Source organism: Patiria miniata, unplaced genomic scaffold, assembly GCF_015706575.1.
Source record: "Patiria miniata isolate m_02_andy unplaced genomic scaffold, ASM1570657v1 HiC_scaffold_30, whole genome shotgun sequence".
NCBI lineage: Eukaryota > Metazoa > Echinodermata > Asteroidea > Valvatida > Asterinidae > Patiria > Patiria miniata.
Window position 1 is genome coordinate 6,549,136 of NW_024037070.1, and position 16,230 is coordinate 6,565,365.

Here is a 16,230-nt window from a genome sequence, read left to right on the forward strand (position 1 = left end):
GTACACAATCGCTGTGAAGTGGCGTCAGGTTGCAACATGTGTGCAACATTCTTTCCAAAATATCTCAAGTCAAATCATGATTAGCATGATAAGGCATGTTTAGGAGCCCAATTCTACAGTACCTTGTGACTGTACACGCATGTGTAGCCACACAGCAATGCTTGTTAGGCAATGTTAGGGGCCTGTATCAGATCAGAATGTTGCATTTTTTACAACCTGACACTACTTCAGCAGCTACGTATAAAGTCTATGGAGAGTCAAGAAAATTGTATTTCCTAACGAAATTGGAAATGTTTCTCAGTCCCAGATTCATGTCTTATCATCATTTTTGCAATGACTGACCTTCAGTGAGGTGCTATTTGATGATGAAGAAAAAATCAGCATCAGGTTGCAACATTCTTTCTGAAATTTCCTTCTTTTAGATGTTTGAGTGAACATTTTTAGGAATTTGTCAGAAATGACAGCAGCATTTTTTTTTACACAATAACTAAGGTTAGACATGATTTGGCAGTTGGACATTTTCCTGCATTATTTTGTTTTTCCAATTTTTGAAACTTCTTTAACTCTCAATTGTTTTTGTTTTTTTTTGTCTTTCTTTTCCAGTGACCAACAGTGACCAAACCTAATCAAAATGTGAAAGTAACTTTCCCCCGAAGTTAAGTGCGTAAATAATCGATAACCCCCAATATGAATTCACCCAAAGACGTCAAAGGAGATGTCCCCTCCAATCAAAACCAGATCAAGACGCCGCCTCCGGTTATTGCCGTTGGTGATCCCATGATGCCTCAAATGCAGTCACCAGTGACATCTCCCAGCAAAAAGGCAACGGTAGTACAACAGCAGCAACAGCAGTTGATCCGCATCCAACCGCAGCAACCTGGCGGCCATCAGGTGCTGCAGCAGAATGTTGTCCGCATCTCGCCGCTGACCCAGCCCGCAACCCAGCACCCACAGACCATCGTGGTGATTGGGGGAAGTCCCCAGAGGCTTCAGGCACAACCAAACGCTGCAATTGTACAGGCGGTACAGCCTACCAGCTCGACCACATCCGATGCTAAACAAATACAGGAGCACGGTTACGCAGTGAACGTGGTGAAGACGCCGCTCACGCATCACGACTACGCATTGCCGAAACCTCACACTGCAGCATCTGAAAAGCCACCAGTTTCATTAGATTCAGCTCCAGCGAGCATTCAGCTGGTTCAACAGCCTGCGCAGCAAACCCAGATGCTGGTCACCCAACCGACTGCTGTGCCTCAGCTTCAGCAGCCAGGAGCTGTGCAGCTCATCAGACAAGCCCAGCCGACAGCAGCAGTGCAACAGCTTAAGCCCCTCACCGCTACACTCCAAGGTGGACAGTTGATCATCAATCAGCAACAGCTCATACAAGGTAGTCAGCCTGGACAGCCTGTCACGCTGCGCCTGCAGATGAAAGATATCAGCTCTTTGCAACGGAATGTCGGCAGACTACAGCAGCCAGCACCTGCCAAGACGACCACCGTTGTTCACCAGACCCCGCCAAAACAACAAGCTGTGTCGCTGACCTCCCAACCCCAATACATCATCACCAATGTTGGTAATAGTTCTCAGCTTCAAGGAATGGTTGGCGCTCAACAAATCAAGATTGTGTCGTCTGCACAGCAAGTCCAGCAGCCACAGCAACATGTAGTCAAGCAACTTCCAGGTGGTGGATATGCCTTGACAATAGTTCCAGGAACTACAGCTGCTCAAACCATCACAGTTCCCAGCAGCCCACAGTCAGTCCGGATCATTGGCTCAACCCAATCTGTGCCAAGTCTGTCCACAGCTGGTGGTGTAGCAGTGACTAACACTGCAACAGTCCCTGCATCCTCTAATGTAGGACTGTCCATTGCTCCAACATGCACGATAACCAAAACGATTACCATCCCTGGAATCCCGGCTGGTCAGCAGATAGTTCACCCTGCTGTTCCAAAGCAGTCATTAGGTGTGTCCGTGCTCTCCCAGTCATCAGTTGCAGGAACTACAAAGCTGATTACTAATCCCTCCATACCTCAGAATACACAGGCCATCACCAGTCACGCTGTTACAAAAACTGTCACCATCCCTGCAAACTTCCAAACCGTTCGCGCAGTTGCTGCATCACAGTCTACCACACAGACGGTCACTGCTGCCTCAAGCCTGAAGACTATCTGTACTGCCGTACCAAATCAAACCGTCGCTAAAACCACCAGTATTTCGTCTGCGCAGCAGATAATTAGCATCAACGCCCCAGTCCAATCGACATCCCCACAAGTTGCCGTCCCTGCTTCCTCACAAACCACAAGCACAGTTCAGGCAACCATAACATCATCCCAACCAACTTTCACCATCACAAGTATGGGAAACATTACCATCCAGAGCCCCAGCTCCTCAACCGCTAAAACAGTTGTCACTGCGTCGGCGGCGCTTCAGAAAGCTGCTGCTGCAAGTATTGCCGTGTCTACTGCACAAAACCAAACAGGTGCCACAGCAAAGGCTAGCACGTCACAAGCGAAAAAGCTTCCCATTATCATCCGGAGCACAACCACCACCCAAGCTACCAAAACCGTCAGGCTAACCAAAGCCAAGGCGGCTGCTCAACAGACAACAAAAACCTCGGCCATCAAACCAATCCAGATACCTGGACAAGCGGTCGGTCAACAGTCCGGTCAGATCTTAATCATGGTGAACCCTGGAAGCAACGCATTGGAAGAGGTCAAGAAGATTGCACAAGAGGTCACACAGCTCAAAGGCCAACCTAGGTCGGCAGAAAACTTGAAGAAATTCAAAGAGCTGCAAGCACGTGTACGGGAGCTACAGAACTCAGTGCACACTGTCAGAACAAAGGTATATACATTTTGTAAATATTGTACTCTTGTTATTTGAGCTAACGTTTGTTAGAAGACATTTGAGCGACAAAGTTACTAGTGAATCTGAAATGGTGGTCACAGTGTTTCTGTCTGTTGAGGTGTTTCAATTGGAACACAAAACATGAAATTTCAACAATTGAATGAAATAATGAAATTTTAATCTTGGTGAAATTTCATTCACAATATAAACAAACGGTTAGAGTACTCGAACCTACAGTTAATTAAAAACAGATATCAAGGTTTTTGTTCTTCACATAGGTAGAAACGTTTTTAATTAAAAAAGCAACAGAAATAAAGCAAAGAAATTTAATTGCTGTCGATTACCAAACCAAAATAAATGACTAGTTGACCAGATTATGTCAACCAGGTTTGTGAAAAAATGTTTTACTTATAATAATGAGATATTTTTGGGGGCTTGTTTTAATTAATTTCAGAACAATGCCACAGGAATTCCAATACAACCCTTGGTGTTGACCAGCTCGGGCCAGCAAAGCGGCACCCAGAAGGGCTCCTCTGCATCCTCCCAGTCGGACACAAACAGCGGGGAGCCGGCTGCCGGCAACAGCGGCAGGCGGGAAGGCAAGAAGCACAAACTCCAAGAGAAAGCCAACCGCATCGTCGCAGAAGCCGTGGCGCGAGCCAAGGCCTCGGGGCTCCAGAACATCCCCAAGATAATGGCCGATGTCTCCCTGCCGGAGGTCAACTTGGACAAGGAGAAGAAGGCCAAAGAGAAGAAGAAAGCCAAGCCCAAGGAACCCAAGCCCAGGAGACCGCCCAAGCAACCCAAGGAGAAGCAGCCGCCCAAACCCAAAGCTGCTAAGAAGAGGGCACGGCCCAAGAAAATACCACCAAAGTAAGTTTATTCATGCTATCAAAATTTGAAGTTGACCCTAACCGCCCTGAATCCTACGAAATCAGTAGCGAAATTGCGTAGGATGACTTTGTCATGGTCTTGGGCCAGACCTTGTGTTGTTTTTGCTCAGCCATGCATAAATATAGGCCTAGATCATGCTTGAAATCCTCCGCACTGTTCCAGGATGTCACTGGCTCTGCCCCAACATAATTATTGACAGTCACTGCCGCAGGATTTTGCAGGATTCAGGCAGTGGTCACCCCTCCACAGACCATATTCAACAAATAATGGAGGAAATTGTAGGATTGTGGCTTCATGCTATTTTTCCATGAGGTCAATTGAAGGATTTTGCAGCATTGAGGCTACATCCTAGCAAAAAGGCCTACGGAGTTAGGGTTAAAGTAGCCAGTCGAACATGAACTATTCTGAGAACCAACTGTAAGAGGCAAATGCATTCCGTGCATAATTTGAAATGGATCTGACTCTCTTGAACCGTGACTGTCATTTTAGGAAGATGCCCGCTGCAGCACTGGTGAGACTCAAGAACAAGAGGAAGCATATGAATGACTCGTCATCTTCAGGCTCGGAGGCAGAGGACGCCCTACTGGCGAAAGCTTTGCCAGATAACGACCTTTTGGAGGTGAGCAACGTATGCCTTGAATTCCCATACCCAGATTTTTACAGGGTTAACCCTTGCTTTTTTTAGGTCAAGTTTGAAGTGAATCAGTCTTCCACTCTGTAACATTTGCTGAAATAACGGTTGAAATGGTCTTCAGGTCAATTTTTCATTCATTAACCAGAACCCCCTTACTGGGATCCTTCCTCACTCTTGCAAAATCCAACACCGTATGGTAAATTCTACTTCAAAACTGTTACGACACTGATTGTGGTATGCCTGACCCCATGAAGGCATGATCAGTTTACAAGTGCAGTCCTCACTCCAACATAATCAAAACAGACCAGGCAGTTGGATTTTGAAGGATTGGGAGTGGTTAGGACTAATGAAGAATTTCAAATGCAACAGTAGCTCATTTTCTTTTCTTTGGTTTGTGCATGTGCATAACTCTTATGTTCTTTTAGTTTGTAGAGTTATATTTGATTCAGTATCTTAGAGCCTACAGTGTATGCACATTTATTTTACAAAGAAGAAGCCATTTTTCAGTGCGCAATATTGGATTTTGGAAGATTAAGTTTCCTTGCAAGCACAACTGTAGATTAACCCTAACCCCCTAGGCCCTTGTTGCTTACAACCCATCCTCAATCCTCCAAAATTTTGCAACTCCGCCTAAATTTTTCAAAATTGTCAGACAGTCCTGCCTAAAAATGCATTCATCTCAATCCTCCAAAATCCTCCTCATCCCAAAACTTTGCACTCGTGTTTAAATGAGGGATAAACCAACGCCAAATCCTTCAAAATCATCAGACAGTCCTGCCTCAAAATGCATTCATCCTCAATCCTCCAAAATCCTCTTGTGCTTCAATCACCATTCATCCTCAATCCTCCAAAATCCTCATGTGCTTCAATCACCATTCATCCTCAATCCTCCAGAATCCTCATTTGATTCAATCACCATTCATCCTCAATCCTCTAGAATCCTCCAAAACCGCCAGGAGGATTTTGGAGGAGAGAGGTGGGTTAGGGTAAAGGGTTTTTATTAACCGACGCATTTTATCTCGCATTGAACACACAGAAACGGCGATCCAGTCGAAACACCAAGCGTAAACGGTACGACGTGGCGTACGAATTCAACATCACGGACGAAGACAGCAGTGACAGTGACAAGAAGGAATCGGACAGCAACATGGAGGTGGACGTAGTGACCGTGGCACCGGTCACCACACCAGCACAGAACGAATCGGCCAAATTCTTTGTGGTGAGTTGTGACAAAACCACCGGGGGAAACTGACTAGATAGTTTCAACCAATTTATAATTGAACAAAGCAAATCGAAAAGAATTGGAAATGGATCTGTTACTCGGGATCAAATTTTTGACTGCTTACACGCACCCCCTGAGGAAATGTATTGACAAAATGGAAGACCAACACTCGGCAAGCAACAATTGAGGACAATTTTTTCATTGATTGGATTTCAATTCTTCATTAACCTGCATTTTAAAATGTATGAATTCCATCGACATCATTTCCTTGTTTCATTGTCCCTAACTCCCTAGGCATTTTTGCTAGGATGCAACCTCAATCATGTAAAATCCTCCGACTGACTCCATGTAAAAATTGCCTACAGCCTCAATCCTCCAAAATTATCCGTTATTTCTTGAATGTGGTCCTTGGAGGGGCGACCACTGCCTCAATCCTGCAAAATCCTCCAGCAATCACTGTCAGTATGTTGAGGCAGAGCCAGTGACATCCTGGAGCAGTGCGGGGGATTTCAAGTACAATCTAGGTCTAAATTTGTGCGCGACAATGCAACGGACTCCCAAATTCAGACTTGTTGGTATAGCCCTTTTACCAGGGTCAAAATTAACTTTCTGATACATCACAGAATCATTAAACAAACTTCTCTATGTGGTGCAACTATTTAAAACATTGATTGGACATTGTATGGGTGTGTGTGTGTGAAATGATGAGTTATGTCATGCTAATACTGAGTGCTCACACGTCGGTCTCTATGACGACGTGCTGGAGCTCAATGAGTTGAAACACTTCTCAGAAAGTATAATCTGATCACACACTAGCAGACTAGAGCAAGTTTGCAAAACGCAAAATTCAACGCAGAATTCCATCTTATATGACTGTGGTTAATCGTAGTTTGACTTGAATGCAGGATGGTTGAAAAATCCTCCAACTGCCTCCATGTAAAAATAGCATACAGCCTCAATCCTCCAAAATCATCCATTATTTCTTGAATATGGCCCTTGGAGATGTAACCACTGCTTCAATCCTTCAAACTCCTCCGGCAATCCTGTCATATATGTTGAGGTAGACCCAGTGACGTCCTGGAGCAGTGCGAAGGATTTCAAGTATAATCTACTGATACAAAGGTCCGGCCCAAGACCTTGACACAGTGCACCCTTCAAAATCAGCCACACGTTCTGGCCATATAGCCTCAGTCCTGCAAAATCCTCCATTTTGCAAAGAGGATTTGGGAGGATTCGGGAAGGGTTAGGGGTAGGGGATAATGCGAAATCAAAGAGGTGGTAACTGGAGGTTTACCTCGAGGTTTTACAGGGTTTAATGAGGTACCTCAGGATTCAACTTGCAATCTTCCCTTATTTCAAATTTCACTGTTAATAACCCTTCTGGGCTGTGCTCCAATTTGTGGAATTATAACGTACTATAACGTGACATTGTTCACATTTCGGTTACATTTTCTAGTGAATCAAAGAAATGTTAACAATTTTTTTTTTTCACAGGAAAATCCTGACGAATCTGAAGCCAATCTCGTGGAAAAGATCCTTTCCTCTCGCGTCATCAAGAAACCCCAGCTGCCTGGTGAGGCCCAGGTTGGCGAGACAGAGGAGTTCTTTGTCAAATACAAAAACTTGTAAGTTTTTTTTTCTGAAATAATAAAACCTTTTTTTAAGCACAAGCGTAAACCCTAACCGAACTCAACCCATCAAAGCCCAACAGCAGGTTTTGTTTAAATCTGTTGGGATAGGTACAGTACCCCTAAACAGATGGTCTTTTACATTGGGTTTGGCATATCTCCGGAGAGTGCAACAAAATTTTGTGGTGCAATTTTGGAAAAAGTTACTTTTTCCCAACGATAGGCGGCCGACCATCCTTGGAAATTGATTTCACTTTTCTTGAAAATGACAGCACACCAGGTGCCATGATTTCACAGGATGCTTGAGACTGTTATTCACTTACAGTCAAGTAAGGTATTTCTTAATTAATTTGGTAGTTTGGTTTTTTTTGGTGTTTTTTTTTGCAAAAGTTGTATATTATCTTTAAGTTGTTTTTATTTGTGACTCTCCTTATTTCCAACCCAGTTCCTACCTCCACTGTGAATGGGCCACGTTTGACAAGCTACAGAAAGGCGATCAACGCATCCACCAAAAGATAAAACGGTTCCGCGCCAAGCAACGTATACGACCCAGCTTCTTCTCAGAGGTAAGCCATGAAACTCCCCCGACTGTGTTTTGAACTAAGGTTTGCTGCTTCCATTGTAGGCCCTCTGTCCATTTTTACAACCATCCTTCCACGTAATTTCGGCCGCTGATGTAAATGAAAAAGTTCTGGAAAAAACCTGGAATTTATTGCTATCATGGGAAGTCAATGGAATTTTGTTATTCAACAATGATTCATGGAAAGTTGATATTCCAAGAAAAAAAATCATGGAAATGTCACAGAATCCTGCACAACCCATATGTGATGATGCGTAATATTTGGATACAGCAGTCTTCAAGCTTGCATTCCAGTCCTCTTTAGTCATGTATGCTCTAGACTTGTTGCATGTTCAATGCACCACTGTGGTGCGCAGTGATTTTGTGTCGAACTGGAAGGCTGAAAGGGAGTGGCTGCACTTGCCTCAGTGGGGGGACTGAGGACTTTCCAGTGTATTGTAAATAGGCTCCTAAGATGCGCAACCAGCACCAGGAATCGGTCGTGGAAACTAAACGTCCTAATTTTGTCACAGAAATGTCATAGAAAAGCCATGGAAATTCATCTTTGAGATTTTTGTGGGAACCCTGCTTGATGAGCCTCTCTTTCCCCAAATTTCAGCCGGAGGACGAAATGTTCAACCCAGACTACACCCAAGTGGACCGGATCCTGGATGTGGCCGTGACTGAAGACCCAGACACCAAGGAGAAGGACACCCACTACCTGGTCAAATGGCGCGGCTTGCCTTACGAGGAGAGCACGTGGGAGCTGGAGCAAGACGTAGACGATGACGCCGCCAAGTTCTTCAAGATTACGCTCAAACCCCCGCCTGCCAATGAGCGAGAGGTCAGTGTCGTCTCTAACTTTCACCCATCTGTAACCCTTAAGGCCGGTTTGTGCTTCATTAGAATGGCGAAGGTGAAGCAAATGTATTCACAAAGCATTTGTAGGGGAAGTTGCCCGAGTTGGAATGTGTTTGGCTTTAGTGAATATTTGCTGTGATGTCTCAGAGTCGCGTTCACTTTCATGTTGAGTAGAACTAGCCTCAAAAGATTGCCGTGAGGGGGGGGGGGGGAGAAGGTTGGCAAATGTAAAGCTCAGCCACTGTTTGCATTTAGGCGATTGAACGTAAAGTTTCTTTGGAAGTGGCCTTCTTTTATTGTTTTCTTCAAAATGGCAACATGCAAGAAAGGATCATTTCACAGGGAGTTTAGTGCCACTACTATCTTTAAACCAAGTAAGTTTTTCAACAGTCATTTCGTCACTTACATTTTTAGATAGCTGCAAATGATGTACTTTAACAACTGAGAAGATTTTCTATTTCCCCAATCTTCCCCCCCCCCCCTCCAGGATGTTATGTCAGTCCAGCCTAGGCTACTCCACAGCCAATGTGGGTCCCTATTTTATTTATACTCCTGGCTAGAGAGAGTAACTAGGGGTGAAGTGGCTTGCCCAAGGACACAATATATACCCAGCAGCTGGATTCGAACCCCTGACCCTCTGATCATGAGTCACGAACCCTAGCCACTTGGCCGCACTGTCATAGCCTGAATTCAAACATTCAGTGAAACCACAAGAAAATTGTCCTTTATGAGTTCTGTTTTCAAACATGGAGCCCCGTCGCTGTTTTTGTTGCAGAGATGTGAGAGAGCGGACCCAGACGACTGGACTAAAATAGAGGAATCCCCGGTCTACAAGGGTAACAACACGTTGAGGGATTACCAACTGGAGGGAGTGAACTGGCTCATGTTCAGCTGGTGCAATGGGTGAGTGCTGCATGCAAAACATGAAATCTACTTGCGGGCTTTCTTTTTTTGTTTTTAACTCACTCTGTAGTAGAGTGTGTAAGTTTCGCCAGTCCATGTTCACATCTCGCCCGCTGAGCGGGCAACGGGCGGTGAAGCACAATTTAGGTTAGAGCTTAGAACATTTTTGGATGTGCGTGATACAGCCTCAGAACAAGTACTTATTGAAATGTTTTAACAAATTTTTCGGTTCATAGGCAAAATTGTATCCTGGCTGATGAGATGGGCCTGGGCAAGACCATCCAGGCATTGGCCTTCATACGAGAAGTACAGAAATTTGGAATTCAGGTAAGTTTGCCTAAAGTGAGAAATCGATATTTGATTTTCAGACAAAACAAATTCTTGAGAAAAGTTTGGACGAGCTTGGACAAGGTAAAATTTCCATGTAAAGTCAATAAACTAACCATGTAAAGTCAGTGATTCCTAGTTTTTAAAATTTTGTAGTGTGTTTGTCACTTCATTTTGTCCGATTTCAGCCTTAACGAGTCAAAATGCATTTCTCTGCTTTGTTCCTCTAATAGGGCCCATTCCTCGTCATTGCGCCACTTTCAACCATCGCCAACTGGCAGCGAGAATTTGAGACTTGGACGGACATCAATGCCGTCGTGTACCACGGCAGCGCCCAGAGCAGACACATGATAGCAGAGTACGAGATGTACTACAAAGATAGCAAGGTGAAGCTTCAACTATTGTAATAAAAACTATTGTAATCTTGTGAGACCTGTTAAATCATTTACTTGTGATCGGACTGGCATTGGACAAATTACAAGTTGACTCGATTTAACCGAAACAAGACTGGTTTCGTTTAAATCATGTCAACCTGAAATTGGCTTTTCCGCATAGTTGTGGAAAAGCCTTTGTTTTTGTTCAGATTTGTTTTCTTTCTTCTTCTTCTTGTTCTATCCCAAATTGCATAGATTTTGTGCATGATTTTTTTTCCCCATCCACTTTGGACATTCATCTTTGTCATACATCATTCAAAGTTAGCGTAGGCATAGTCCCTACAGCAAAGATGTGTCCCGAGGAGTGACGTCACGGTGATGTCATCATGTGTCATGTGACGTCATCTTCAAGGTGCATTTTTCAATGCTCTATATCTCTACAGAACGACAAGGCCAATTGGGTTGAGAATTTGTATGTACACATACCGGGATGATAAATGTTTTTAATAAATTTAAAACGTTTTACACTTTTTGGGTACTAGTAAACTTTTACAATTAATGCACTTTGTACATGAAATTGTCATTTACATGACTGCACATCGCCATAAAAAGCATGAACTCATAAAAAAAAAAAATCATAATGCGGAAAAGCCCTTTGTTCTGTTCTTAAACAGACATAGACCTCTAGTTCATAGTTTGTTTTGTGGAGCCAAAAGAAGGAGAAAACAAAGACTTAACTCCTATCATACCACTGGGATCTACCCTTTCTTACAGGGCCGACGTATTCCCAACGTCTACAAATTCAAAGTCCTTATCACCACCTATGAGATTGTCCTCGCCGATTGCCAGGAGCTGAGTGAGATTGAGTGGCGAGTGGTCGTGATCGATGAGGCTCACCGTCTCAAGAACAGGAACTGTAAACTGCTGGAAGGACTCAAGTTTCTCGATATGGTACAGTAGTGCATAGACCAATCCGGGAATGCTATCAATTCTAAGGCCCCCTTCAATGGTTTATTTTGTATATTTATTTTAGTTTTTATTCATAAATACCTAAGACAGTTTACCCATTCCTATTGGTCGAGAGCCGGTCACGTGGCTGGTTTTAAACGGTTGATAAAGACTGGCTGGCAGGTCTTAAACACTTTTCCAGTGTCGTATGAAATTTTGACTCCTATGAAACCCAGTGCCTTTTACCGTTTTGTTGGTTGAAAGTTCACAATCCTCACGTAGGCATGCGCAATACCACCGGTGAGTCAGTATGTCATAGTCCTAAATTCAGAATACACCGGCACAGCTGCGTTCTGCGCCACATCGCGCAGTACGCACGACGTGCGTGCCAATTTCCATACAAGGAGTCATTTAAGATGACGCGCGAGAGGGACATACCATAACATAGCTAGAGGGTGTCCCGAAAAACATCAAGTAAAACTGTTGAACAGAATTGTTGGAAATTTATAATTTTAACTTTTGGACAAAATTTGTTTTTGGTTTTCTTTTGATCGAAAAGATATTTATAAATAGCAATAAATATGTGCTTGGCCGGTATTAAACACTATGTTTAAGACCAGTTGAAGACTGGATGCTGATAATTACCCGAGCCAAATCCAGACTCCAACTGATCTTAAACAGAGTGTTTAAAACCGGCAACACACTTTTATTCCCTTAATCATTAAGTTACTTTGGTGTCTGCACATCTCACAATGAAATGTTATTTAAAAAAAAAAAAAAAAATGCAGAAGGGTGTTTACATGTCTCTCGTGAGCTCACGTTTGCTTCATAACCTAGAGTGATGTGATTCTTCCCTTGTATTCCAACAATCTTGCAGGAGCACAGAGTACTTCTGACCGGCACACCACTGCAGAACAACATCGACGAGCTCTTCAGTTTGCTCAACTTCCTGGAGCCCGGCCGGTTCCGCTCCATCAGCCAGTTCCTGGGTGACTTCGGGGACTTGAAGACCGAGAGTCAGGTGGAAAAACTGCAGCAGGTAGGGAGAGATTTTGATATCAGTGTTTTGCACAAGGGGAATTTGCATCGCCAGAAAAAAATTATGCCGTCCTAATAAACTTTTGCCTCGTTGTTAAAATTATTTACTGCACTGCTATTTCTTTGTATTCTACACTTCACATTATTGTCAAAATGAAATCCTGCTCATGAAAATATGTGTATATTTTGGAGGGAATATAAAAGAACATTTTAACACCCCTGTGTAACATTACTATCTGTCAGTGCTACAGTTATGACTACTACTATACTTGGGTAATAACTAGTCCGAAAATTTGGGACTCTCAATACTGTGTATGAGAGTCCCAAAACTTAAGGTATCCATATTGTGCAAAACTTTGTGCTGCATGATAAAACCAGTGTGAATCAAATTTGCAAGCTTCTTACTCACTACAGTTTCTTCAATAATCCCTGAAACTTCTGCCTAGCAAAGTTGCTGTTGTGAGCATTGCATCACCAAAATTTCAGCTTTTAATTCTAATTTTGCAGAGGGTTATCGAAATCCATACGTGAGACATCACATTGATGTGTACTGCAATGCATTGTGCAAAAAGACTCCTCAGCTATAACATTTTCATCGTGTAGATAAAACAGCGCCCTCTTGTTGATCTGAGTGAATGCAAAATGTTTCATTTTTTAGCAGAGGGCGCTATGTTCATTTGGCCATTGATTAAAAAACAAGTAAGCTGCAAGGCGCTTCCTACACCTACCCAGAATACCTTGGGAATCACACACCCATTTCCAGAGCATGGAGATTGACGTGGGTGGTTTTTGAACTGCCAAAACCTTGCCTTAAAATTGGATTTAAGGTCTCAAATTTTGCAGGTGACATGCTTGCAACTATAGCATTTTGATGTATGTGTTGTGTGGGCATTAATTAGCCTAATGGTGAGTAAAAAAACGTCAGTAGTAATTTTGCACGTTTTTATGCACTCACGGTCCCAGTCTGGGTAATAACTAGTGTAATTGCAGAAATGCGAATTAATGTCTTGCAACAGCGCCCTCGGCACTCACGATCACAATTTTTGCCAAATTATGCCTCCCTTGTAAATGTTGACTATGCGGAAAACATTTGGCATGCTGGGATCTGCTGTTATTGCTTCAGTGACCATTGTGGGTACAGAGCAGTTGCAATCTTCTGTTAGCAGTTGGTATTTTTATAATGTGATTTTATACTGTCAAGATTTAGAGCTTTTGAATCCAATACCACTCTTGTATGGTATCTCCACTGGAAAATTCACAGAAGTTGCCTTGTTAAAAAAATGCTCTGGACATACAGCATGTGATTACTTTTGAAACACCTGAACGATTGTCTGAAATTCCTTTTGTTCCATGTTAATAACAGCTTTTGAAGCCGATGATGCTCCGTCGTTTGAAGGAAGACGTGGAGAAGAATCTTGCCGAGAAAGAGGAGACAATCATTGAGGTCAGTCTGGAAAAGTTGAAAAGGGGAAACAAAGTTCAAGCCCAGTGGGTGTACATTTGAGCATTCATTTCTGAACAGGTCAGCCAGTAACAGACGGATATATTTTCCCCAAACGCATGTTTCTCGCCGTGTGCTTTATAAGTCAGACACACGTTTTTGATACCAAATTTCTGAAAAATGACTTTAGTGTCCCTGCGATGTGCGACATTATTTGAGGCTGTGCACCACGGCAATAAGCCATTTGTGAGTAACCTATACCCTTTGGGATTTACATTTGAAAAACGTCTGGTACAATGACTTGCTCAGAATGCTTGGCACATTTTAACTGTGAATTCTCCAGACCAAAGACGCCATTGCTAATCACATGATTCGGGGCAAGCTCTTGCATAGTTACGTAAGAGACGCTCAGCACCAATACATCGTTCACAATGGGTGAGAATGGCACAAAGACACCAGACCATGCCGGAGCTGGGGGTTGCTAGCTTAAGGCTTGCCCCGAATCACGTGATATAGTAACAGTCTCTTTGGTCGGGAGAATGCTAGGTTAAAACGTGCAAAGCATTGTATTAAGTCAGCGTTCCAGATTTTATTCAAATTTAACACGCAAATGGCTTATTGCATTTATCCATATACAATACATGGATAGTACAGCTTGCTGTGGTAACAGTGTGCAACGTTGCAAATTCAGTAGTTAAAAAACACCTTGTCTTATGAAAATCAAACTCTGTGAATATGTTCTGATTAAATTACTCTACGTGTGTGCCAAATTTCATTCCCCTTCGTCGCTCCACGACCAAGTTCTGAGGGTGGAGGGGAATCCCCCCCCCCCCCCCCCCCCATAAAAAAAGCCAGGCCCTTTTTAGGCCATCAGCCTGGGTGTTTGGCCAGTATCAAATCAGGGCATAAATGATTATAGTGCGCATGCGCAAGGTATACCGCCCCTAGAGTGGTAACAAGCATTTTGATGGCCATTTTGAAAAAAGGGTGATAACACCCAAAAAGCTGCCACCGCTGCAATGCTATCACATATTTTCTAATTCTGGAGGTGTATACCTTGCTAAAAATCGCTATGACGATTATTCCCCTCATTTGGTACCGGCGGCCAAAATTTTGGGCCGAGGCTGATGGCCTATTTAGGGCCCAGATGGTTAACACTGACCCATCGTCTTGGCATGCGCAGGTGGAACTGACCAACATCCAGAAGAAGTACTACCGAGCCATCCTGGAGCGCAATTTCAGTTTCCTGAGCAAGGGCACCAACTCCAGCACCAACCTGCCCAACCTGATGAACACTATGATGGAGCTGCGCAAGTGCTGCAACCACCCGTTCCTCATTAACGGTAAGTTGGCAAGGTTAGAAGCAAAAGATGAAAAGCAGCTCGAGTAAAAAAAAATTCACAAGAGTGCCAGCTCACGTAGGTCAGCCTACAAAATCAGGTCCACTTTTTTTTCCCGTCCCAGTTATATCTGACATGTAGGATGTTGTAACGTATGGATTCACTCGTTAATGCCTTTTTCCATAAAAGTGATTAATGTAAAAAGCAAACTACCTACCCAACATATGAGGATAGTTTGAAGTTATTAAAAATGATACATGAGTGGCAAATTAAAGGGAATGTACATCATTGGCTTTTCCTGTAATTTTCAGAAATGAACTATTTGAGGGGTTAGTATAATAGATCAAATATTGTTACACTGACATTTTTGAAGTTTTGTGTTTGAAAAGGTTGGAAAAACCAAGAAAAACAAAAATGTTCAATTAGTCTGGTTCCCTGACTCCAATGGGTCAATTTATAGAGGATGGAAAATTGAAAGGCAAGGGAACCAGTCTAGCTGGCCTGCACCCGTTCATAAACATGTAACCAATAGCAAACAAAATTTGGACTGAAAAAATGGTAAATTTGGAGCAGTAGTTGAAAAATAGTTAGGTTTTTCCAACACTGGTCGGCCGACCACCGTTGGAAATGTATACAAAAATACCATTTTCTTGAAAATGACTTCACACCAGGTGCCATAATTTTACAAGATGTTTGAGACTGTCATTTACCAACATCCTAGTAAGGTATTTCGTAAAAACTTGGTAGTTTTATTTTTCGATGTTTGCAAATGTTGTATATTCCCTTATTCCCTTTAATAACATTAAAGGTAACCGAAACTGGAAAAATCTCACACTTTGGACCCTTAATTTATAGAACGACCCACTTGCGGGAAACTAGAAGGAAAAAACAAACAGACCCCCAAAAAACATGTTTTTATACAATGAAAACTCAACCTTGACGACAAGAAAAAACGGGGCAAGAAGATGAGTCTGTGTGATTTGTGTATTATTCTCGGTAGATTTCAAGCATGTGCATCATGTATGAACACACTTTTGTACTCGCAAGAGTATAATGGCCATTTTTGAAGTACTGCTAGTTCTGTGTTATATTTTTCTGCATGTCCCACTGAAACCCGTGTGTAAAAGTAAGCTATTACTTCTTGCAATTTACATGGAATCCTGCACAACCCTTTAATGTGTACTATACTTCCTCTTGACGCATGTATGCTC

The 16,230-nt window shown here is 42.9% G+C and overlaps 1 protein-coding gene and 1 non-coding gene across 3 annotated transcripts in view; both read left to right on the forward strand.

The window, feature by feature from the left end:
- The window catches only part of LOC119739428 (chromodomain-helicase-DNA-binding protein 8-like), a 44,177-nt gene that overhangs the window by 1,389 nt on the left and 26,558 nt on the right, over positions 1-16,230 (forward strand). The window contains exons 2-15 of one of the 2 annotated variants that reach the window (XM_038214376.1): positions 604-2,847; positions 3,305-3,723; positions 4,234-4,363; positions 5,415-5,597; positions 7,095-7,225; positions 7,674-7,794; positions 8,407-8,631; positions 9,424-9,551; positions 9,788-9,878; positions 10,112-10,264; positions 11,027-11,203; positions 12,078-12,239; positions 13,602-13,682; positions 14,863-15,022. In XM_038214376.1, coding sequence (XP_038070304.1) covers positions 688-2,847; positions 3,305-3,723; positions 4,234-4,363; positions 5,415-5,597; positions 7,095-7,225; positions 7,674-7,794; positions 8,407-8,631; positions 9,424-9,551; positions 9,788-9,878; positions 10,112-10,264; positions 11,027-11,203; positions 12,078-12,239; positions 13,602-13,682; positions 14,863-15,022 — 4,321 coding nt within the window. In that variant the 5' untranslated portion in view covers positions 604-687. Of the gene's footprint in view, positions 1-603; positions 2,848-3,304; positions 3,724-4,233; positions 4,364-5,414; positions 5,598-7,094; positions 7,226-7,673; positions 7,795-8,406; positions 8,632-9,423; positions 9,552-9,787; positions 9,879-10,111; positions 10,265-11,026; positions 11,204-12,077; positions 12,240-13,601; positions 13,683-14,862; positions 15,023-16,230 lie in introns of those variants that run through there. The other variant, XM_038214377.1, reaches the window with a different exon arrangement.
- On the forward strand, positions 6,297-6,410 carry LOC119739562. The gene has a single exon (XR_005272593.1). It is a non-coding gene; the product is annotated as a small nucleolar RNA U6-53/MBII-28 (small nucleolar RNA).